Raw genomic sequence first — 24,842 nt, forward strand, 5'->3', positions numbered from 1 at the left:
GTGCGCCAGAGCCGCTGCTTGAGTAGCGAACACCACTTGTGCAGCCCACGCAGTCTGCGCCAACGCCGCTGTCTGCTCCACTGCTGCTACCGCCGCCGACGCCGCCGCTGCCGCTGCTGGAGCCGTGGACGCCCAAGCGGTTGCCGCTTGTGCAGCCCAGCTGTCTGCGCCAATGCCGCTTGCACCGCCCACACCCGCCATCTGTGCCGCCACCGCTTCCGCAGCCAACACCGCCTGCGCCGCCGCCGACAATGCCGCCGCCACCAAAGCCACCGCCATCTGCACCTACACCGCCTGCGCCGCCGACGCCGCTGTCTGCACCGCCGCCGACTCTGCCGCCGCCGCTACCGTCTGCACCGCCACCGCCGCCGCCGCCACTTGAATCCCGACGCCGCTTGTGCAGCCCAGGCCGCTTGCGTCGCCAACGGTCACCGCTTGTCTGGCAACGCCGCCACCTGCGCTGCCGCCTCTTCTCCGGCCAACACCCTCTGCACCGCCTCAGACGCCGCTTAAGCCGCCCGCAGATGCCCCGGCTTCGCCATCGCCACTACGGAGGCTGATGGCGCTGTCGGGGCAGACAGCTGCGGGGGCGGAAGCGGCTGCGTCAGAGGCGCAAGCGGCCCTGCGGCGTAAGCAGTGGCCGCAGATAGCGGCGTTGAGGGCGCCAAGCGGCGTTGGGACAGATGCCTTCAGCTGCACAAGCGGCTTTGGCTCGGAAGGCGTCTGGGGCTCAAGCGGTGGCGGCAGCGGCATAAGCGGCGGCGACGGCGGGGATAGCAGTGGCAGAGGCTTCAGCGGCAGCACAAGCGGCGTCAGTGACGGCGCAGAGGACGTCAGCGGCGGAACCACGACGGCGCCGAGGACTGCGTCAACGGTGCGAGCGGCCTCGGCACAGACAACGGGGGCGGTGCAGACAGCGGCGGCTTCAGCGGCGTCGGTAGCAGCGACGGTGCAGACACCGGCTTCAGCGTCGCAGGCGGCTGTGCAGATGGAGGTGGCTTCGACGGAACAAGCGGCATCGGCGGTGGCGCAGGCAGTGTTGGCTGCGGAAGGGGCGGCGGTGCAAGCGGCATTGGCACAGACCGCTGTACTGCACAAGCGGCAACCCCTTGGGCGTTCAGGACTCCAGCGGCGGGGGCGGCGTCTGCGTCGGTAGCAGAGGTGGAGCAAACAGCGGCGTCTGCACAGACTGCGTTGGCTGCAAAAGCAGTGTTGGCAACTCAAGGGGCGGCTCTGGCGAAGATGGCAGCAAAGCAGATGGTGGCGACGGAGCGGAAGCGGGGGCTGCGCAAGCGGCAGCAGCGGGAGCCCGAGGGCCGGGAATGAGGAAGGGCAGAGGTAGGGCTGAGGACTGTCGCCCAGAAGAGAGGGGGGCGGGTTTGTGAGGACTTCTTGGACGCCATTTTCCTTCCAGTGGCGCCACTTTCGCCTTTGGGAAGGGATCGTGCGGGGGTAGAGCCCCCCCTTGTCCTTGTGCGATAAGGAGAGCCCGACCAGGTACCTGCTCTTAGCTGAGAGGGTGGAAGGGGAGGGAGGGCTGGGGGCTAGAGGGGGCTGGCAACGACAAGTTTCCGTGGCTACCCAGGGCGGAGGGAGGCCCGCGCTGCTAAAATGGAGATCCTGGGGCTGGGGGAGGCTGCGGCAGCAGGGGGCGCCGTCGCTCCCGCTGGAGGCTGGCGGCTCTGAGTGCAGCAGCCCTGGCAGCTCCTCCTCAGCGGCCCTCCGCCACTGCCACCGCCATTACTATTCCTCCCAGGCAAAGGGAGATTTACCCAGGTAGGGAGAAAGGGAGGGAGCCAGGCTGGGAGGGGAGAGGGAAGGAGCTGGCCCATTTCCCGCCACAGGCCTCTGGCTGCCTCTACATGCTCCATCCAGATCCGGCCAGCGTCTCCCCTGCCGGCACCCTCCCCAGCCCCACACTATGGTCCAAAAGTAGGCCGCTCCCCATGACCGCCTTGGCCTCTCTCAGGCCGCTGCCATCTCCACTGCCTGTGGGAGGCAGCATGGTCTAGGCCCAGAGTTTGTGGGGTGCGCATGGGGGCGCCCCGTGCACTCCCCGGTCCCTATTTTGGTCCCTGGAAAGGGTGGGTGAGGGGGTGGTCGGTCTCCCAGCCAAGTTTGCAGCACTGGATGCCTGGGAAATTGCGAGGGCTCCCCAGTGCCTGTGTTTTGCTGTTTCTCCTCCTTTTTAACAGGATCCCTGTCTCTTCCCTCCCCTTTCCCCCACTCCTCCCTCCTCTGAAGGCCAGAAAGACCAGGGAACCTTCTGCAGTGAAAGGCTTTTGGGGTTAGAGCATCTGTATCTTCAGAAGCTGCACTGAAGCCTTCATAGGCAGCATCTGTGATGTGAGGGAAGGCACCTCCACCAGGTACTTAAAGATATGGGCTAGCTTTGGTGGGAGGACTTTTGTTGCTTAAGGTGTGAGAGAGGGTGGAGGGCTCTCCTTGAGGTCCTCTTTCCAACTTGTTGAGGATGGCTTTTTTGCATTTCCCAGTGGTTGATGTGTGGTTTTGGTTGTGCGTATTTCGTGTTGGGTGCAAAGCAGACACATCTCCGATGGAGACATATAAATGGCCATCAGACACATGAAAAAATGTTCATCATCACTAGCCCTCAGGGAGATTCAAATTAAAACCACATTGAGATATCATCTTATACCAGTTAGAATGGCCAGAATTAGCAAGACAGGAAACAACATGTGTTGGAGGGGATTGGAGAAAGGGGAACCCTCTTCCACTGTTGGTGGGAATGCAAGTTGGTGCAACCTCTTTGGAGAACAGTGTGGAGATTCCTCAAGAAATTAAAAATAAAACTTCCCTATGACCCAGCCATTGGGCTCCTGGGTATTTACCCCAAAGGTACAGATGTAGTGAAAAGAAGGGCCATCTGTACCCCAGTGTTTATAGCAGCAATGGCCACGGTCGCCAAACTGTGGAAAGAACCAAGATGCCCTTCAACGGACAAATGGATAAGGAAGATGTGGTCCATATACACTATGGAGTATTATGCCTCCATCAGAAAGGACTAAGGCATCATGGAAGGGACTGGAAGAGATTATGCTGAGTGAAATAAGTCAAGCAGAGAGAGTCAATTATCACATGGTTTCACGTATTTGTGGAGCATAACAAATAGCATGCAGGACATGGGAGGATAGACAGGAGAAGGGAGTTGGGGGAAATTGGAAGGGGATGTGAACCATGAGAGCCTAGGGACTTGGAAAAACAATCTAAGGGGTTTGAAGGGCGTGGGGAGGTAGGTAGGGGGAACCAGGTGGTGGGTTTTAGAGAGTGCAGGGATTGCATGGAGTACTGGTGTTTTGCAAAAATAATGAATATTGTTATGCTGAAAATAAATAAGAAATAAATTTAAAAAAAGGAACAGTATTCCATTGTGTATACATGTATATATATGTATATATTATATATATATATATATATATACACACACACATATGTGTTTATGTATGTATATACTTGTAGCTTTCCAGTTTGAGGCATTCTGAATAGAGCTAAGGACATCTGTGTAATAAGTTTGCATAGTTTCATATGGAAAAAAACAAAAGAAAAGGTTGAGTTTCAAATATTCAATTTAAGAGTGTGTAACCTTGGGAAAGTAATTCATAACCCTATATAGTATACAGTAACTAGATGGTACAGGAGAAAATATACACATTTTATCTCAATAAAATGCATTTTATAATTTTATGTAGAAATATGTAACATTTGATGTAAAAATGCATAAATATTAAAGTATTAAGTAGAGCTGGTGTTATTCTCAGTTTACAAATAAGAGCATAATGATTGATTTGTCTACAGTCTGACAGTGTTTAGGTGCAACAATTAAAAACCAAGCTAAATCTTTTCTCTCGATATCTGTTTTACATAACATGTCTATTATGCGTAGGCAGAAAGCATGACACAATCCCCATTTTGAATCCCCATTTTTCTTTATATTTAATAATCTTTCTTGATTTGAGTGTATTGGGGAACTCAAGTCAAATGAAAGCCTACATTTGTGAAAATTTCACATTTCATTTGTGAAATGAAAAACAACATTTGTGGTAAGAAAGCCAATAGAATTTTGTTGCACTCTTGATGCACACTCCATGGAGTAGTAGCTAAAAGAGAATCATTGTATAATTAGAAAATAACATCAAAATTAAACAGCAATAAAGTAAATAGACATATGCTTTCCACTACCCAGGTTAATAATTAAAATACAGTCATATGAAGTGTGCAAATATGTGTATGTAGGGGGAAAACAGAGTGAAATGTAGTCTCAGGAGATCTGGCCTTGATGTTTAGTCTACCTTTCAAAACCCAGGGGTAGGATCTACTTTCTATAGTTACCACATTATATAGTTTAAACCTTAATTTTCTCAAGAAATTGCACAATGCTCCAGCAAAAGGGAAGTATAGCTATCTATACACTAGGGAAAAAAAAAACAAAATAAAATGAATTAAAGCCATTTCCAAAGAATTCCAGATAGAGGTTGAATGGATATAGACGTGGACACAAACTGTCATTCTTATGTTTCCATATGTTAAAAAACTGAAGAAAAACCATGTTTAAAGAATACACCAGGGTGCCTGGGTGGCTTAGTGGGTTAAAGCCTCTGCCTTTGGCTCAGGTCATGATCCCAGGGTCCTGGGATCTAGCCCAGCACTGGGCTCTCTGCTCAGCAGGGAACCTGCTTCCTCCTCTCTCTCTTTCTGCCTGCCTCTCTGCCTACTTGTAATCTCTGTCTGTCAAATAAATCAACAAAATCTTACAAAAAATAATACACAGGAAGTACAAGAATGGTGCCCCACCAAATCAAGAATATACTAAATATAAAATTAGAACAGAATGAAATGAAAGTTGCATTATAACTGAAATGAAATATTCTCCAGATGAGCTCAATGGTAGTAAAAGTTGAAATAATCAGGGAATATAAATAGAGATCAATTGAGATTATCCAGTCTGAAAAACCTAAAGACCTATAAATGTATATTCAAACTAAAGTCACTCAATGTATGGTCTCTAACTCCATGCAGTAAAATAAAGGTCATTCACAAAAGGAAACAGAAAATTCACAAATATGCGGAAAATAAATAACACACACCTAAATGAGACATGAGTCAAAAAAGAAATCACAGTAGAACTTAGAAAATACCTTGAGATGATTGAAAGCCAAAAATCTGTCAATTGCTCATCTCTTGAAAGTGAAAATATAGAATACAAAGTCTTATGGGATACAGTTGTTGTTGTTGTTGTTTTTTTTTTTTTGAGGGAAACTTAGGCTTATAAACATATATTTAAAAGGAAGAAAGTGTTATTTTAATAACCTATCATCGTAAGAAATGACAAAATGAAAAACAAATTAGGGGCTTATAGGTGGCTCAGTTGGTTAGTTGACCAATTCTTGTTTCTGGCTCAGGTCATGATCTCAGGGTTGTGGGCTCGAGCCCCATGTTGGGCTCTGTGCTCAGCGAGGACTGCTTTTGTCTCTCTGCTCTTCCCTTCTCACTCACTCTTTCAGTCTCTCAAATAAAGAAATAAAAATAAAAACTTGATAAAGGAAGAATGAGTTAAAAGGCAAGCAAAAGGAAAGAAATTTTGAAAGAGGAGATCAGATATAAATGAAATAAGACACAACAGAGAAAATCAATATATACAAAAGCTAATTCTTTTTTTAAAAAAAGATTTTATTTTATTATTTGTTTGACAGAGACAGATCAAAAGTAGGAAGGAGGCAGGCAGCAAGAGACGAAGGGAAGCAGGCTCCCTGCTGAGCAGGGAGCCTGATGAGGGGCTTGATCCCAGGACCCTGAGATCATGACCTGAGCCAATGGCAGAGGCTTTAACCCACTGAGCCACCCAGGTGCCCCAAAAGCTAATTCTTTAAAGAGATGAGCAATTGACAAATTTTTGGCTATTCTTACCAAAAATAAGATAAAAATACCAAATTATGAAAATATCTGGAATGAAAGAGAGGCATTCCAATTAGCCTTAGAGAAATAAAAAGAATTAAATTGCAATACGAGGAACAATTGCATGCTAATAAATTAGAAAACTAAAGGAATTTGGCAGGTTGCTAGAAAGACTCAAATTCCTTAATCTTAACCCCAAAGTAGACAATCTGAATAGAACTTAAATAAGTAAAATAATCAAACAGGTAATCCAAAAACTTTCCATAAAGAAAAATCTGGGACCATATGGCACACTGGTGAATTCTGTGAAAACATTTAAGGAAGATTCAAAAATCATTCAAAAAGTAGAAGTGATGAGAACAGTTCGCATTCATTCTGTGAGAGTCAGTATTAGCCAGATCCCAAAACCAGGTAAAGATGACACAAGAAAATGAAATTATAGACCAATATTTCTTAGAACTGTAGACACAAAAATCTTCAATACTAATGCTAGTAAATTGAATTCAGCAACACCTAAAATGCTATGGCCAAAGAGGATTTATCTCAGGTATGCAAAGTTTGCTCATAATGTGATATTTAGGGGCAGCTGGGTGGCTCAGTCATTGGGCATTTGCCTTCAGCTCAGGTCATGATTTCAGGGTCTTGGGATCAAGCCCTGCATGAGGCTCCAAGCCTGGCAGAGGGCATGCGTTCTGAGGATCCACTAAGACTGACATCACTCTATATACATGCGAGGCACCTTCCATCCCCATCCCCAGCTCAAGGGAAGATGGTTTTTACCTTGAAACTAATTATCAAAAGTTCTGCACCTAATTCTATACTCATGAATTTGTTTTCTTTTTCTTAAAGAACTCCCCAACACCATAAATTACATAGGCTTTAGGCACTGCAAAGTCTACACCCACTCTTGTCCTAACACATTACTGTTAGTAAGAATGTAGATAATTTAAATGGATGGAAGCAGGGCTTCTTGACTTTAAAAATATGGAATTTCTTTAAAGAAATGTTGAATTCAAGTAATTTTTCTAACTTTTTAATGGCCAAAAAATGTTCAGAAAAGCCACTCATTTACTCTACTAATTTTCCTGCTCGCCTTAAAAGATGATGGCAGTGGGGCACCTGGGTGGCTCAGTGGGTTAAGCATCTGCCTTCAGCTCAGGTCATGGTCCCAAAGTCCTGGGTCTGAGCCCGGCATCAGGCTCTCTGCTCGGCGGGGAGTCTGCTTCTCCCTTTGCCTCTGCCTGTCTCCCTGCTTGTGCTCTCTCTCTCAAATGAATAAATAAAATCTTAAAAAAAGATGACAGTAGTGTTTTTCTACCAAAAAAATGGTAGATCCTCATGAAACTCTCACGTAAGGCTGATCCACTGTCAATGAATGGGGTTTCTTTGTGGGAACATTTCTTCAGTACAAATATTTTTTCAAAAGACAAATTAAAAGTTGTCCTTTGTTTTTAATTTTTTAAATAAGCAATTATTAACATAATTTCCCAAATATAAGGCAAGGAGCTTTTTTTCAAAAATGTTCTTTCCCCCAGAAAAGATTTTAATTTGGGCTTACATCTGTATGAAGTCTCATATTATGAGTGTCCTCTCAATGATTTTATATGAAAAATAAAGTCCTCTTTAGAGAATAATGTTACCTTAAAAGGCTCTCAATCAGTGATAGTTCGGTTGTTTATAGAGGTCTGTTGACAAAACTAATCCGAAAACAAAAGCAAAAAAGCATCAAATAATCATTACTCTAGGGTTGATGACCTCACATTGACAAAGACTATATATTTTTGTAAACAACTTCATGGTCAATTTGAAAACCTCATAGGAAGGGTTTAGATTGTGGAGAATATGAATCCAAACATATAGGTTGAATTTTTTAAAAAGAAATGATTCTCATACTCAGTGGATGGATATTAAAAGTAGAGAAGGGACCAGAAAATAAGTTCCAAACTGAGAAGGCACTTTGAGACCAAAATCCAAAAGAGGCCCCACCACACAGTTTATACAGAACTGTATTCAGGGCATCGGATGGGCAACAATCCATGGCAGTTGCACAAGTATTCTTTGCAAAACCTAGACGTTAGTCCAGAGATTTTTAGAGAATGAGGAGACATGTGGATCATGAGATCAGAGTGTTCACACGCACCTCCAAGGGCTTGCATGCCCCTAATTGACAGCTAACCTTTAATTGGATCTTGGTCATCACCTGTGCATCAAGGAGAAGAGACTATGCTACCTCTAACAAATTCATGGCCAAAAGAAGTCTCCTCTAATCCTAGCCTTAGTGGGCATTTCTAACGTCTGTATCAATCTCCATGGGGCCTGGAACACAGTCCTAAGAGCAAACATGAACATGTTGGAGGGCCAAAGATGGCATCAGTATTGTCTGCAATTGTACAACAGATGCTTGGATGTTGGGGGAACTTTTCAATGACAACATTATATGCAAATTAAAAGCTGTATTTAACACTTAGAAGGAGTGAAAACAGTGCTCTAAAAAACTTGCAGGTGATGTGAATACTGGCTCTAGTAGATAGAAGCTGCCTGTAAACGATTTTTTAAAGATTTTATTTATTTGGGAGAAAGAGAGAGAATGTATGCACGAGTTGGAGGGAGTAGCAGAGAGGGAGGGACAAGCAGACTCTGCACTGAGCACAGAGTGCAACATGGGGCTCAATCCCAGGACCCTGAGGTCATGACCCGAAATGAAATCAAGAGTTGGGCACTCAAATAACGGAGCCACCCAGGTGGCCCTATAAACTGTTGAGATAAAAATATTCCCTGAATTGTGAAAAGGGGGATTTCTAAATTAACATTGATATCACTTTACATGTGCCTATGTACTATACTTACTAAATGTTATAGATTATTTCATCTTCATCCCCAATATTTTTTTTTAATTTTTTTAAATTTTATTTATTTGACAGACAGAGATCACAAGAAGGCAGAGAGGCAGGCAGAGAGAGGAGGAAGCAGGCTCCCCGCTGAGCGGAGAGCCTGATGTGGGGCTCGATCCCAGGAACCTGGGATCATGACTTGAGCCGAAGACAGGGGCTTTAACCCACTGAGCCACCCAGGCACCCCCCCCAAGATTTTTTTATATTCAAATTGTCAAAATCAAGTGCATGAAAACATTATTTGGGCGCCTGGGTGGCTCAGTGGGTTAGGCTGCTGCCTTCGGCTCAGGTCATGGTCTCGGGGTCCTGGGATCGAGTCCCGCGTCGGGCTCTCTGCTCAGCGGGGAGCCTGCTTCCTCCTCCTCTCTCTGCCTGCCTCTCTGCCTACTTGTGATCTCTCTCTGTCAAATAAACAAATAAAATCTTTAAAAAAACCAAAAACATTATTTGGCCTTTCTTTTTGGAAAAATTGCCATTCACTTTATACTTGAACATATTTTCCATATAATTAATAAAGATCTCCATTATAACGTACTTAATTCAGTTCAGATGGGTTCATTGATTTATGTAATGTTAAATATATCTGAATTTTCTCCTTAGTACTAAAAAAGTTGTGAACTACTTATACCAAAACCCTGGTACAATTTAGACTGATCTGCTTTCCCTGAGCAGGAGATAGCTCCCTTTATTTTGCCAAATGGGGCCAAAAGATTCATAATTCACTGGAAAGTATGTTACTCTTCATCACCAAGTGATTTATAAGACCAAATGTCATGCATGTATAGGAAACTGGAAACATGTAAGGAATTTCCTCACTGATAATAATAGGCATTCAAGATGGCTCTTCAATAAATGATTTTTATATTTCTAAAGTAAGAAATTCTGTTACCTTCGTTTTTTTTATTTTTCAGTAGAGCTAGAAGGACTTTCTAGGAGATGACATTTTAATCACCCACTTTTTTTAAAGATTTTATTTATTTATTTGAAAGACAGAGATCACAAGGAGGCAGTGAGGCAGGCAGAGAGAGAGGGGGACGTGGGCTCCCTGCTGATCAGAGAGCCCAATGTGGGGTTCGATCCCAGCACCCTGGGATCATGACATGAGCCGAAGGCAGAGGCTTTAATCCACTGAGCCACCCAGGTGCCCGCCACACTTATTTTTAATGTAATGGTTGATGCCCTTACATTCAGTCTACCATCTTGGAATTGTTTCAGTTTGTCCCATCTGTGATTTGTTCCATTTTGCCTGCTTTCTCCTTTGTGAACTAATAGACTATGTTAAAAAATATTCCGTGTTATCTCCACTATTGTCTTATTAGCCATAGGTGAGTTTTTTGTTTTATTTTTAGAAAGGGAGCGGGGGGGGGGGGGAACAAGGGAGAGAATCTTAAGGAGGCTCCGAACCCAGCACAGAGTCCAATCGGGGCTCAATCCCACAACCCTGAGATCATCACCTGAACAGGATCAAGAGTTGGCCGCTTAACCATCTGAGCCACCCAGTGGCCCAGCCGTATGTTCTTGTTTTACTCTTTGAGTGGATGCTTTAGAATTTACAATATGCATTTTTAACTTTTCACAATATATCTTCAAATATTATTCTTGGCTAAATTTATTCCTAAGTACTTTATTGTTTTTTATTCTATTGTAAATGGGATTTTTTTAAGAGTTTCTCTTTTGATAGTATGTTGCTAGCGTATAGAAACACAAGTGATTTTTACATGTTAATTTTGTGTTCTGTAGCAATTCTGAGTTCATTTATCAATTTCAACAGTTTTTTGGTGGGGTCTTTAGGATTTTCTGTATATAGGACCACATCAACTGAAAACACAGACACTTTCACTTCCCCCTCTCCAATTTCCATGTCTTTTCTATCTTTTCTCTACCTAGCAGCTCTGGCTAGGACTCTAGAACTACACTGAATGGAGTAGCAAGAGTGGGCAGTCTTGTCTTGTTCCTGACCTTAGAGCAAAAGCTTTCAACTTTTCACTGTTATATACAATGTTAGCTCTGGGCTTGTCATGTATGACCTTTACTTTTTTTTTAAGATTTTATTTATTTACTTGAAAGAGAGAGAGAATGAGAGTGGAGTGAGGGGCAGAGGGAGAAGCGGATTCCCCGTGAGCAGGAAGCCAGATGTGGGGCTGGATCCCTGAATTCTGGGATCATGACCTGAGCAGAAGGCAGACACCCCAAAACCCAGGCACCCCATATATGGTCTTTATTATGTTGAGGTGTGCTCCCTTCTATACCTAATGTGTTCAGAGTCTTTATCATGAAAGTTATCAAATGCTTTTTACGCATCTATTGAGATGATCACTTGATTTATCCTTCATTCTGTTAGTGTGGTGTATCACCCTGACTGATTTCCATATATTGGATCATCACTGCACCCCAGGGATAAATCCCCCTTGAGCATATTCTATGGTCCTTTTAATATGCTGTTCAATTTTAGGTAATGTTTACGAACATTACAATAGCATATTTCTATTTCCTCCTTCTGACTTTTGCCATTGTCTCTTGTATAGCGTTTAGCTTTGCTTTGCATGGCAATCTAAAGATATTTTTCTTTGAATGGATAAATTAATTTCATCTACATTTATTGTTAAGAAAATATGTTGGGGCGCCTGGGTGGCTCAGTGGGTTAAAGCCTCTGCCTTCAGCTCAGGTCATGATCCCAGGGTCCTGGGATCAAGCCCCACATCGGGCTCTCCTGCTCAGCAGGGAGCCTGCTTCCCCCTCTCTCTCTACCTGCCTCTCTGCCTACTTGAAATCTCTGTCAAATTAATAAATAAAATCTTTTTAAAAAAAGAAAATATGTTTGATCTTTGCTCTGTCATATTATTCTGTCACGTTTTTCACTATGCAGAATTATTTTATCTCTTTAAATTTTGTATATATTTTTTATTTAAGAATATTTGTAATTTTGCTTTGTAACAATATTTATAATTTTGCAGTTACCTTCATACTTTATATAATTTCCTTGTCCTTCTTATTCCTTAATTAGGCTTCTACTCTTTTACTTTGTCAGATTTAATATCCTTAGACACACACCTCTTACCTGTATAAAACCAGTGAACTTACTCTATTTTTCCTTGTCTTCCTTCTCCCATTTAAAAACAAGTTGTAGAGAGCCTGGGTGGCTCAGGTGGTTGGGTGGCTGCCTTCGGCTCAGGTCATGATCCTGGAGTCCCAGGATCGAGTCCCTCATCGGGCTCCCAGCAACATGGGGAATTAGTTGGCTTCTCCCTCTCATGCTCTCTCTCACTTTCTCTCTCTCTCTCAAATAAATAAATGAAATATTTAAAAACAAGTTGCATTATTCCTACTTTATCAGAACCTTCATTTAGATGTTGAACTTCCACCCTCCTCCCCTCTCTGCTTTTTGGTAGTCTTAGAACCAAGATTAAAAATATTCTAAGCTCCCCACTGGTCCTTTTTCCAAATTTTCCCCAATCATCTCTTGATTGGATGAAGTTCAGCTTCTAGTACAGGAACTGCAAACCTTCTGTGAAGGACAAGTAATATTAGCAGTTTTGTGGACCATACGTCCTTGTTGTAACACTCAACTTTGCTGCCATTGCACACAAGCTGTCAGACATAAACCATACAAGCGGAGGATGGCTGTGTTCCAATAAAACGTTATTTACAAAAATAGGAGGCAGTGGTTTGAACAATGGATTATCATTTGTTGGGTCCTGATTAAGAGATTCCTTGGGTAAGGTTTGTGATTACAGTATTTTGTCAGTTTTTGCCTCTGTAGCACTGCTTTGATACAGGAGATAAATTATTGTTCTATCTACGTTCCCAAAGTTCCTTGAAAATTTTGCTTTACTGTTTTCTTGCTTTGCATTTTGCTATCAAGAAGTCTAATACCATCCTCATTTACTTTCCCAATCAAATGACTTGTTAGTCTGTCTTCAGGTCCAGAGGGTTTTAAATTTTTTTAAATCTTCAAATTCTGATAGTATGGGTGATAATCATAGGTTCTTTTGATAGATTTATATTTCATTTCAGTTAAATTTGCATAGTTAATAATTTCAAGTAGTTCTTTTTGAGTGTTTAGCTTACTTAATTGTCTCCATTTATCCCTGTGTTGGAGCATTCTCTGCCTTCTACAATGATTCTTTTCTTTGGGGATCCTTTCCTTCTTTGTTTTCCTTTTGTTAGGTCTTGTGCAAATTCCTGTCCTTTCTATCCATCTGAATACTTTTAATTTATTATCTCAGAGACAACTTTCTTTTAGTGGTTTTTGAAATAACTTTTGTTTTTTGATTCCATTTCTTTCCAGGATTCTGCCAGCTCTGTTTGCAACTGTCTGTTCCTATCCAGAATTTGACATTTGTGAGGTACAGTGGTCTTGGTTTTCCATAACTTGTTGGATTAAACTTAACTCACGTTGAACTGTTGTATTAAGTCATTTTCTGCTTTGTGAGTTTAAATACCATTTTCATTAGCTGAAAAGTTTGATTTATACTTTCTGTATTCTGTTTGTTATGTTTATTACTGTTGGCTTCTCCCTGACCAGCAATAACAGATTGTCCTATTGGGTCCAACTTGCTTACTCTGTTTCTTGGTTCAAGAGTGCCCTCTTCTGGGCAGTTAAATGGCACCTTGTTTGAATAGTGAAGGATTCTGTATTCTTCTGCTTCTTTGCTGTTACCATGTTGTGTATCTTCAGGCCCTTCCTTCTTTATTTTTGCCAACAGACTTCCAAGAGGTACTTCCCCTTTCCAAGATGCCTTTCCTCCCCGGGGAATGCGGACTTCCCAAAGCTACACCTCTCTGTTCCCTCACATGTTCCAATACCATTTCTTTCTACTCACACCAGCCATGAGTCTGATACCAAAACATCAAAATCCACTTATTGGAAGAAAGCCCTGTTATTATTTTTTCTTAAGATTTTATTTATTTGACAGACAGAGATCACAAGTAGGCAGAGAGGCAGAGAGAGAGAGGTGGAAGCAGGCTCCCCATTGAGCAGAGAGCCCGATGTGGGACTCGATCCCAGGACCCTGGGATCATGACCTGAGCAGAAGGCAGAGGTTTTAACCCACTGAGCCACCCAGGCACCCCTACTTCATTGATTTTTAACTGCTATATAGTATTCCATTGTGTGACTGTAATACAATTTATGTGTCCATTCTTTTTATAGGCATTAAGGTCATTTTCATTGTTTTGCTTTTATTAATAATGCTTCTATGAGCAGTCTTATCTATGTCTTCTTACACAGGTGTGTAAGAAAGTCTACGTCTAGGAGTGGTATTTCTGGATGGTAGGGTATGCACATGATCAACAATATAAAATATTGACAAATTGTTCTCCAAAGGAATTGTAGGGATTTACACTGCCAAGCAGTATATGAAAATTCTTAGTGGTCTATATCCTTGACAATATTATCAAATTTTTCTGGATTTTTTTGCCAATCTGTGTATTAAATTATTCTGATTTTTTCTAGTTTTACTGAGATGTAATTGACATGTAACATTGTGTGAGTTTAAGGTGAACAACATAATGGTTTATGTATGTGTGCAAAATGATTACACATTTAGTCAGCATCCATAAATTATATTGGCTATAATTTTTTCTGCAACAATTTTTATGATCTACTCTCTTAGCGACTGTCAAATATACATAAAATATTCTTACCTATAGTCACCGTGCTTTACCTTACATCCCTAGAAAGTATTTTTAGTAATCAAAACAGTATGGTATTGACATAAAAACAGATACATAGGGACTCCTGGGTGACTCAGTCAGTTGTTAAGCATCTGCCTTCAGCTTAGGTCATGATCCCAGGACCCTGAGATCGAGCCCAATGTCGGGCTCCCTGCTCAGTGAGAAAGCCTGATTCTTCCTCTCCCTCTTCCTTCCACTTCCCCTGCTTATCCTCTGTCAAGTAAATAAATAAAATCTAAAAATATATATATATATAAAACCAGATGGGTCATTTCCTTGTGGATTTTGGAGGCTCTCCCAAGGGTTTTGCCACCAACAACTTTTGCAAGAATATATTCCCAATCTGATGGCAGATGTACCCACTGTTGGTGATTACATGAGAGACAGTGGGTTTCTTTAATATATAATTATCCTTAGAAAACTGTGGATTGGCAGTTCTCAAGGCTGTTGATCCAGGAAGATGATATTCTAAGAGTTTGATTTCATCTCCTTTGAGGCCACCTGCGATATTTTTATTGGTTTGCAATGGAGCCTGAGCACAGATATTTATATCTATAAAATATTTTTAAATAAAAATATATTTTTTAAAGATTTCATTTATTTTATTTGACCGACAGAGATCACAAGTAGGCAGAGAGGCAGACAGAGAGAGAGGGAGGAGGAAGAAGGCTCCCTGCTGAGCAGAGAGCCCGATGCAGGGCTCGATCCCAGGACCCTGGGATCATGGCCTGAGCCGAAGGCAGAGGCTTTAACCCTCTGAGCCACCCAGGCGCCCCTAAAAATATTTTCTATTCAAGCTTTTACAGGTACAATTTCTGTGCCCAGGAGTCATTGGAAGCCAGTGAAATATACATATGGTTCAACATACATGTTTCGTCACTTAACAAACATTTGTTGAGTAAATTAATGTGAGAGCATTCTCAGGTCCCTTAGAGGGGTCAGCAGGACCAGGTCCCTACTCAAGAAGCATGGGGGTAAACCAGGGGACAGAAGTGGTTTGCCTTCTGGTGAATTTTGTTCTAGAGCTCATTTAGTTCCAATGCCCATGTTCAGGCCTTTGCCTTGGGAGATGTGTATACGGACGCCTGATCCTTCCAAGAGGACAGAGTCCAAACATCCTACAAAGCCTTCCCCAATAATCCAAACCTGAAAATGGCTCTCTTGTCCTAACTTCCCCTGGGGCAGTGACCAAGGGGCGATCATCTGGCCCACTGTCTCCATTGTATACTGCCATGATTTTCTCCTCTCTCACCTGGCTTTGGTTCCCTCCGTGAAGTTTCTAGAAGGCAGATCCTTGACAGATGCTATTTTATTTTCTCTACAAAGCTTGGAACTGAGTGAGGGGTCACCATGACCAGTGCTGGGGACTAGAAATTTAAGAAAGTAGCTATGAGAGGTGGCCCAGACTTGCTGCATCTTGAGAATAGAGACAAGCCCATCCTCACACCCCTCCGTTCACCGCCCAATTCCCGTGGGCCAAAAAGACCACTACCCGCCTCTGGGGGCTCCCTGGGTGGACCCATCTCTCTGCATTCCTGCCCACTGCCTCCTCCCAAGTGTGATCCCCATGCGGACAAGGGGTGTGTATGGGGGGTCACCTAGCACAGAGTCAGAATCAAAGAAATCGCAGTCTGACACCACCCCCTAAAAATGGAAAAATAATCCAAATCGCTGTGCACATTCAAAGCAATATTGGGCTTTGATACTTAAGCCTTGCCCAAATATCGATCCTTCACTCAGCAGGATGGAAACCCTCAGCCTAGGGCCTTTGGAGCTGTGAGACTCAGAGCTGGGTCTCACCTGTCAGGGAAGGGAGCTGATGAACCCCAGGTGTTGTGGGGAGGATTAAATGAGGCCACGCTTAGTTGACAGTTTGGCACAAAACCACAAGCAAGTTATAAAACCAAACACAGGGGCACCTGGGTGGCTCAGTGGGTTAAGCCTCTTCCTTTGGTTTAGGTCATGATCTCAGGGTCCTGGGATCGAACCCCACATTGGGCTCTCTGCTCTGCAGGGAGCCCACTTCCCTCTCTCTCTTTGCCTGCCTCTCTGCCTACTTGTGATCTCGCTCTGTCAAATAAATAAAATCTGTAAAAGACACACACAATTCACTACCAATAGCTCTTGGGAGTTTTGTTAAATTAACATTTCTCAAGTAGTGTCCCAGCTGTGGGGTGGTGAGACAGGGTTCAACAACAGACCACCAGAGAACCTGAAGCAGAGTTTACTGCTTGAGGGTCCTGGATGAGGTCCACAGCACGCCTGGGGGTGCCACGCGGGGGGTCAAGGCCAGGTGCAGGCCCAGGGGCAGGACCTACAGCACAGGCCTCTGTTAGAGCGAGTGGGGGTGGGTACACATTGGCAGTCCCAGGCTAAGGCGTGATTGCTCAATTCAAACAGCGAAAAAGTGGGTTTTGGTAAGGTTCACAGGGGTCTCCACTAAGGGGACACAAAGGGAAGCCTCCATCTGGGAGGCAGAGGAGACACGAGGATGATGGGGGAGTGGTACGGAACTTACCTCACCTGTGATGTCCAGGGCACGTGCTCACGCTCGCGGGGAGGGCTGTTCAAGAGCCGCAGGCTGCTGACCCCAGAGTGTGGGTGCCGAGGCACTATTGCAGAGGGGCTTACTCACTTCTCCACAGCTCGCAAAAAGAAACCTCCCCAAAGCCAAAAACAGAAGATAAGTCACTCTCTGGGGGTATTCCACCCCCAGAGTACAACCTTCCTAAGCGTTCTCACCCTCCAGTGACTCAAATCACAATAGCTGTGCACACCGTCAGCTCCCTCTCTGCAGATCACTAACACTCTCCAGACCCCGCTCCCAGACTCCGCTCCTCCCTCCACTCCCTCTTTTTCCCCAGCAGCCCCTTGGCTTTTTCCAAAGCCCATACAGTGGGGCTGATAAAGCCCCTCCCCACCACTGACCAGCAAGGCCTGAGCCTGGTGCCCACGTGGAAATCCGTCACAGCTGGAAAGACCATGATCACAGCCCCTACCCCTCACTCAAGCTGCCCGCGTCCGTGGCGCTGTTCCCACCTCTCCTGGGACCCTCATTACATACATCAGGCGAAGTGACAGTGTTCCCTGGCTCTTGAATGTCCTGTCCTATTTTTTTTTTAATTCCTTTTTTTTTTCCTTCGTGTTTCAGTTTGGTTCATTTCTATTGAGCACCTCCAGGTTCTCGGAACATGCCCACAGCTGTTTCTACTGATGTTAAGGGGTTTGTTTCCTCATTGTTAGTGCGCCTACGTCTAGAAGTTCCATCTGACCCTTTGGCTCTCATCTGAGTCTGATGCTGTTTATTGCTTTGCTCTAGACCATGGAGTTATTTCCTGCTTTCCAGTGGGTTTGATAATTTTTTCATTTGAAAGCTGGGTATCGTGCATAAAACAGAGATGGAAATAAATAGTTTTATGCCTAGGTTGCGTGCATCCCTTCTGCGGGGCCCTGTGGGGAGCTGAGTCCATCTGGAGTGGACAGGCCTGTCACCCCGGGCTCTGCAGGGCAACACAGCTAACAGGTCCCAGTGTTACTGTGCACCCAACATGGAGTCAGGCTCCTAAAGTGTTTTCTCAATTTTCTGGTCTTTCTAGTTCTTCATGGAACAGGTCCCACCGGCAGGCTGTTGCTTGTCACTGATGGCCCTGTTAGCCCCCGTGATAATGTGTGGAGTTCTTGGATGTCCCCGAGGGATGTGAGCTTTGATCTTAAGCAGCCCTTCATGCCAGGGCCTTGTGGGAGGGCCTTTCTCAGCACACCTGCCCCTTCTCGTATCTGTGGTTGGTCTTGGGGGGGAAGTTCGCTGTGCCTTCCCAGAAGTAGTTGTGGTATCCATGTGGATCCAAGCCCTCTCTCTGCTCCTTCCTCAAGGGCAGAAGGTTAATGCTTCAACCCTCTGCAGCCATGTGTCTCTGCCTGTTGACCAGTGAGAAAGGGTTGGGTGTCTCTTCTCCAGTAAGCTGAGGCTTTTGTCTGTGGGAGGGAAGGGCCTGGGCAGTGGGGTCAGCACCCATCTCAAGGTCACAGACGATCTCCCACTGTCAGCCTGCTCCGCAGACCAGACAAGGCTGCCTCTGGCCCACTGGCTTGCTCCCAGTCTTTCTTGTGAACTACTGGAGGCTGCAAGTTGATGTGCACCCCACCTGACACACTGGCCCTCACTGGATCTCCAGCATTTTGTTAACATTTTAGTTGATTTCTTCTGGAATGTATGGCACATGCCCCTGTTTCCTGTCCTCTGCCTACATGAGCTGGGGTACATGCCCCACCTCTCCCTTTAGGGGCCTGCCCCTCCTGGGTATTTGGTTTCTAGTTTGCCTCGCAAAGTCAGCTAAGTTCAAGGAAAGTTAGGATTTTGTAGTTTGTCGGGATTTTTCCCCCCTTGTTGATGGGGATGGAGCAGAGTTCCTCCATCCCAGGCAGAAGCAGCAACTCCCTCTTGGACACTCTGTCCTCCTCCAATCCATTCCCTACACTACCCAAAGGAATAAGTCGACTCTGGTAATACACATCTCACCTTCAATCCTTTTGGTGGCCTCCTGTCCCTCTTAGGATGGCCAAAATCCCTTAGGAGGCCTAGATGTGGCCCCTGCCTATCTCCTCCACTTGAATTTGTCCCAATTCCTTCTTTGCTCTCAGAATGGCAGCCGTGCCTGTGTTTATTCTATCCCCTCTTCCTGTTGCCTCTCTCCCTTTGCCAACCTTGTCCCTATTCATTTGGATCGCAGAGCCCACTCCATTTCCCCAGGGAGACCTTGCTTGGTGTCCCTCCCCTTGTCATGCTCCCGGATCCTGACCCTGGCAGCATTTGGTGCCTCTCTCTAGTCACATCCCAGCCAGTGCCTAAGCTGCAGAAAAGATTGTTTACTTATCTTCATGTCCCTAGTGGTGAACCCAACAGCCAGCACCCAGCTCAGGACATGCTTACTGCTGTTGTTGTGACCACTGGGAACAGGTGGAACCAACTCAGGGCCCTGCTTGTGTGAGCCTGCTTTTGTTCTGCACCCAACAACTGTCTGCTAATCATGGAGAGCTGTGAAATAGGTCGACATTTCTGGGGAACGACAGCTCAAGGTACTAGCTGATACTAGCCTCACCCTGAGTGGAACTGGGTGCCCAGGCACCATTGTGCTGCCCCCCTGCATTGTTCTAGAAGTCAGATGCCATTGGTACTGACAGGTGCAGGTACCACCGGCAAAAAAGAAAAAAAAAAAGAAAGGAAGAAAGAAAAAGAAAAAGAAGTCTGATTTACTAGAAATAGCAAAAGGGGAGGACACACCACATTTCATTTAAGGGAACTTATACTGGAGAGGCTCCGAGGTGCTGCATACAGAAAGTTACTCAGCAGCTCTTTTCGATTTATTGTTTTGATACCTCACGTGAGGATGTTTCTTCTTGCAATCAACATGTTTTGTTGGATCTAAACATGTAGCAAAGGTGAAATTGTTTTGATAGTTTGGGGTATTTGGAGAAATTTGTTTGATGATTTCCAGCTAATATCAACTAGCCATTACTGCAACAAGTAGAAATTTGGCCCAGGTTTTACTTAGCCTAAGTGCAGAGAGGTCAGTCATGTGGGAAGTGAGAGACTGCAGCTAATACCACTGTGTCCTGATGGGTCTTAGAGAAATTAAAAATACAGAACACACGGAACATGAGACCTCTGCAGTAACTCTACGCATGGGTATCAGCTTTAGAGAAACAGTATCTGGAAATATATCTTTTGGTGGTGGTGGTAAGCATCATTTGTTGTAAAATGTAATTTTATTTTTAGCCTGGAAAGAGGTAACTTGTGGAAGTTTTGATGTTCACACACTCCCAGGAAATCACTTTTAACTTATGGAAACTTCCAATGAGACCCTTGTCAAGACTTATGTAACCAAGGGTCTAGAACTATTGACACATGCCTATTTTTAGAGATTTTTTTCCTTTTAGTTTGAAGAGAGTCCAAAGGGTTTATATGATACTCTTAATTTTTCAGTAGTTCATTGGGTTTTTTTTCAGAGGTTGGGAAGTTACACATTCTCTACTACCAGGCTGATGTGTGACACATAAATGTATTTCTTCACAGAGAGCTAATGGATCCGGAGACAGTAGACAAAGGGATAAAGAATACTTCTGGCAGGGTCCTTTATTTTCCTTTCAGAATCTCATTTGAGTCTTATCTGTGGGAGGTAAATTATCCATTTTCCCCCTTCAATTATTTCAACAGTGAAATGAGAGGGGAAAATGCTAGAAAACAAATTGTTCCATCAGCACACGATGGTAAAAGCTTGGTCCAATCTTGTGAAATGTAGGGACATCCATTTTGGTGGGGGGCACATCCCATTTAATGAGAAAATGTAACCTACTGCTTTATTAAAAGAAGATAGTCCTGAGTGATCACTGATGCCTCTCCTGAGTAGGCAAGTCCGCAGAAAGCTCATAAACCCGGGCCCCCTCCTTAGCGGCTCCTCCTGCACTGAGTGCCTGCTGGCTTTGTGGGCACAGCTGCTGCCCTAGCAGTGACTGACTAGGGCCACTGGGAGTCCTACCGAGGACAGGTCCTGGTGTCTGGTCCCTGGCATAAGGAAGGCCAGGCACAAAGGCCATGCCCAACAGGATGTCTCAGTCTTGCTCTGTGACAGTTTAGGGCTGACATAAGGAGAAAGCAGAACAAATGGGAAAAACAGGAGCTCAAAGGGAAAAAAGCAGAAATTGGGAAAATTTGCCGAGTCCATATAAGGCAAAACATATTTGCCATATAAGGCGAAACACTACAAATGGGATTCACAGTCACTAGTGGATAGGAATGAAGGGGCACTCCCCCTTGGAGCTGCCTGGCTCCTGCAGTCTCTGGTGAGTTCCAGACTCATCCTGGCTGTTCATTCAGATACACGGATTTCCTATGTCTCGTGGATCTTCACAGTAAATTCCACTACTTGGTGTCACTGACGTCTCTTCCTCAAGGCTTAAAGTACTTAACACAGCAATATATATTGTTAAATTTTAAAGCATCCATTTGTTTATGGTCACATAATACGGATTCATGTTTGTGTTAAGATTTTAGAATCATATTCATATAATCTTAATAAATAAGATTAAGCAAAATGCGTAAGGGAGATGTTCTGCAGAATTTATCATTCCTTTCTAACAAAGGGCAAGTCATAAGAAGAATTCATTGCAGAAGGGGTTAGGATTCATGCAATCGACTTGGGCTATAAATAGGCTGAAGTAAATTATGATACATGTTTAGTACCTGCTATGGCTTACCCTTTGGTGTGACACCATTTCCAGCGCTCCCTTATGGAAGGATTGGCACAAAAATAATTTGATTTTGATTATTCAATTGAAAAGTTTTTAGTTAATATGGTCCACAATGGGAATCACATGATGTAGCCAATGCCAGGCTTTTGGGCTGGGCCTCCTCACCTGCCTCTCTACCTGGTAGAGGTGAGGTCCATGTGGGAAGAGTTCTGAGAGTTTCCAAGCCCTCCATTGGAAGGAGCAGCCCTGTCATTGCTGATGTCTCCCTTTTCTTGCATTTGGATGTTGACTTCATCATGGCACACTCCGGATAATCTTCAGGTAAGACTTCATAAATATGAGAACCATCTTTATTTTCTAAAATTTTCCAGAATAGGAATCAAGCTAGATTTGTTTTTCATGAAACTTTTTATTTGGAGATAACTGTAGATTCACATTTTGTTGTGAGAAATAATACAGAACTACCCAGTTTCCCCCAATGGTAATTTGTGCAAAACCCCAGTGTAATGTTACAGCCAGATGTTCCCAGTGACACAGTCAAGCGACAGAACATCTCATCCACACAGGATCCCTCCTGCTACTCTCTCAAGTCACTCCTACCTCCCTATTCTGTCCTCTGTGGTAATCACTATTCTGTTCTCTATGTCTGTAACTTTGCCATTTCAAGAAAGTTACATAAATTACCCTGCACAACGTTTTGGGACTGGCTTTTTTCACACAGAATAACTCCCTGGAAATACATCTAGTCAATCTAGATAATTTTTTTAAGTCACATGAAATCAGTCTATTCCTCATTGGTCATAGCATACCAAACCCCAACCCTTACCCAGGGAGTAGAAGTACACTGTTTTTTAGGATATTTACCCTATGCGATCTCAAACAGATTTTAGACATGCTAAAACAAGACTATGTTCTTTCAGAGAACCTGTGTGCAGCAAGAAATACTGAGGACTAGGCCACTATGATATTCCAGACTCTGCATTTTCACTCTGATAAAACTGAATGTAAGAGGCACAGTAGTTGAATGTTTTATTGTCATTAGATACTACATTTGATTTTTCTGTCTTAAATGTAAAAATTTAAAGAAAAATAATGGGTGGATGGCTTTTTTCTTTCTTTGAATAGTCATGGACTCATAAGTTTATTTTTTAAAAATTTTAGTTTATTTGTTGTTAGGTTTTATATAATGTATGCTTTAAATTGAAGGTAGGATCATTAAAGTTGCCTCAATTATCCATCCTCGTTACCTCAAGAATCATTCAATTCTTACAACCCTGTGAGACTGATTTTTCCCTCTACTCTATAGATGAGGTTTAGCAAGCTTAAGTAATTTGTTTCTGGTCACCTAGTAAAGAATTACAGAGTATGGAATGAAACCAGGTATGTTTATGATTTCCAAGTCCCCAATTCAGTGAGAATCCCAGAGCTACACGTACAACAAAGGAAGAAACTTGTTATTGGTTCTTAGTAAACTGTTTTGATCACATACCAATAATAATAACTCAGTGTAGGAAAACAGATATGCCAAAAGATATTTTTAATGTTTGTGTGACATAAAACCAAAGCAATACTTTTTTTTAAAAAAGAACTTTTAAAATAATCTGGTTTTAGCAAGTAAAACCTCATTAAGTAGTTTCAGCATATCTCTAATTAAGGGTTACAATTAATGTTAATATCAAACATATTCGTGACATGTAGAGTTAACAGTGCATTTCTTCCCTAGATATCGGACATGATAGCATTATGAAGACCTCAAAAGAAAAACCTTCTCATAGTTGAATTTTAAATTCCATATTATTCTAATAGCTCTTTTGCTTTAGATATATAGGCACTCATGGCATCTTCCTTCGACTGCCCTAGAAAGACACAAAACAGATTACCTTACAGACTGATGTATTGGGAAATTAAGAAAGCTTACTTCACTTACTTAAGAATCAACAGCCTTTTTGACGTTCCACGCTTTCCATTTAGCCTTGCCTTTTAAATCTAACATTCCTGGATACTCTGCCAAAAGAAGAATATATATATTTTCAAGTTTACTTTTTACTCACTGCTTCTATAAACATTGCTCAGATGAAATTTATTATTTTTTCAAAATATGATATATATACACATATTATACATATATACACACATACACACACACACACACATATACAGTACCAATATTAATGTCTCCAACTATAGCTTGTTTGTAGAGCCCATAGAATTCTTTCAGTTCTTCATCATCTGGTCTTGTTTTCAGCTTCATCACATCTTTTGTGATCCTATCAAAATCAGCCCAGAACACAAAAGGAAGAAAAGGACAATAGTGCCTTAACTAACTTTCAGCAGGCTTATCTATTTTGCAGGTATTTTACCACCAGACAGTAGGAACTTAAAAAGAAAGAGGAAGGTTTCAAACAGAGCTATTACTGGTCCAGTTCTTCCAGTATTATCCTAATTTATTTTAATTTATGGATCCCTCTCCTGGTACTTACCTGATATTCAGACAAGATATGGAGAACTACATAAAACCGTTACTAGTGAAAAATTCCTTTTTTTTTTTAAAGTAGGCTTCATGCTGAGCATGGAGCCCAGTGCAGGGCTTGAGCCCACAACCCTGAGATCAAGAACTGGACTGAGATCAAGAGCTGGATGCTTAACTGACTGAGCCACCCAGGTGCCCTAATATTGAAAATTCTTAACTTTTTTAAAAAAATTAAATTTTATTTAATAAATTAAATTAAATTAAATTTTAATACAATTTAAATTTTTAAAAATTTTCAGAAAATTTTAAAAACTAAAAAAGACATAAATAAATGAAAAATACTCTATGCTCATGGACTGGAAGAAATATTATTGTTTAAATGTCAATACTACCAAAAGCAATATACAGAGTCATGGCAATGAATCCTTATCAACATTCCAATGGCATATTTTACAGAAGTCAAGAAAGCAACCTTAAAGTTCATACAGAACCACAACAGACCCTGAACAAACAAAATAATATTTTTTTAAGATTTTATTTATTTATTTGACACAGAGAGAGATCACAAGTCCACAGAGAGGCAGGCAGAGAGAGAAGGAGAAGCAGGCTCCCCACTGAGCAGAGAGCCCAATGCAGGCCTTGAT

General features: G+C 43.1%; 2 protein-coding genes across 3 annotated transcripts in view; both read left to right on the forward strand.

Moving 5' to 3' along the window:
- The window catches only part of LOC122890426, a 543,550-nt gene that overhangs the window by 240,078 nt on the left and 278,630 nt on the right, over positions 1 to 24,842 (forward strand). The window lies entirely within an intron of this gene.
- LOC122890062 (glycine, alanine and asparagine-rich protein-like) lies at positions 354 to 22,799 on the forward strand. 2 transcript variants are annotated; one of them, XM_044225755.1, is made up of 4 exons: positions 354 to 1,497; positions 2,245 to 2,369; positions 13,093 to 13,150; positions 21,913 to 22,799. In XM_044225755.1, the coding sequence occupies exon 1, from the start codon at positions 560 to 562 to the stop codon at positions 1,154 to 1,156; it is 597 nt and encodes a 198-aa protein (XP_044081690.1). In that variant the 5' UTR covers positions 354 to 559; the 3' UTR covers positions 1,157 to 1,497; positions 2,245 to 2,369; positions 13,093 to 13,150; positions 21,913 to 22,799. The 2 variants fall into 2 exon arrangements, with proteins under 2 accessions (XP_044081690.1, XP_044081691.1); XM_044225756.1 differs by having other exon boundaries at positions 354 to 1,338.

This window comes from Neovison vison, chromosome 11 (assembly GCF_020171115.1).
Source record: "Neovison vison isolate M4711 chromosome 11, ASM_NN_V1, whole genome shotgun sequence".
Classification (NCBI taxonomy): domain Eukaryota; kingdom Metazoa; phylum Chordata; class Mammalia; order Carnivora; family Mustelidae; genus Neogale; species Neogale vison.

Bases quoted from the DNA above. Each gene is read 5' to 3' on its own strand.
- LOC122890062 (XM_044225755.1), top strand. From the start codon at position 560: ATGGCGCTGTCGGGGCAGACAGCTGCGGGGGCGGAAGCGGCTGCGTCA.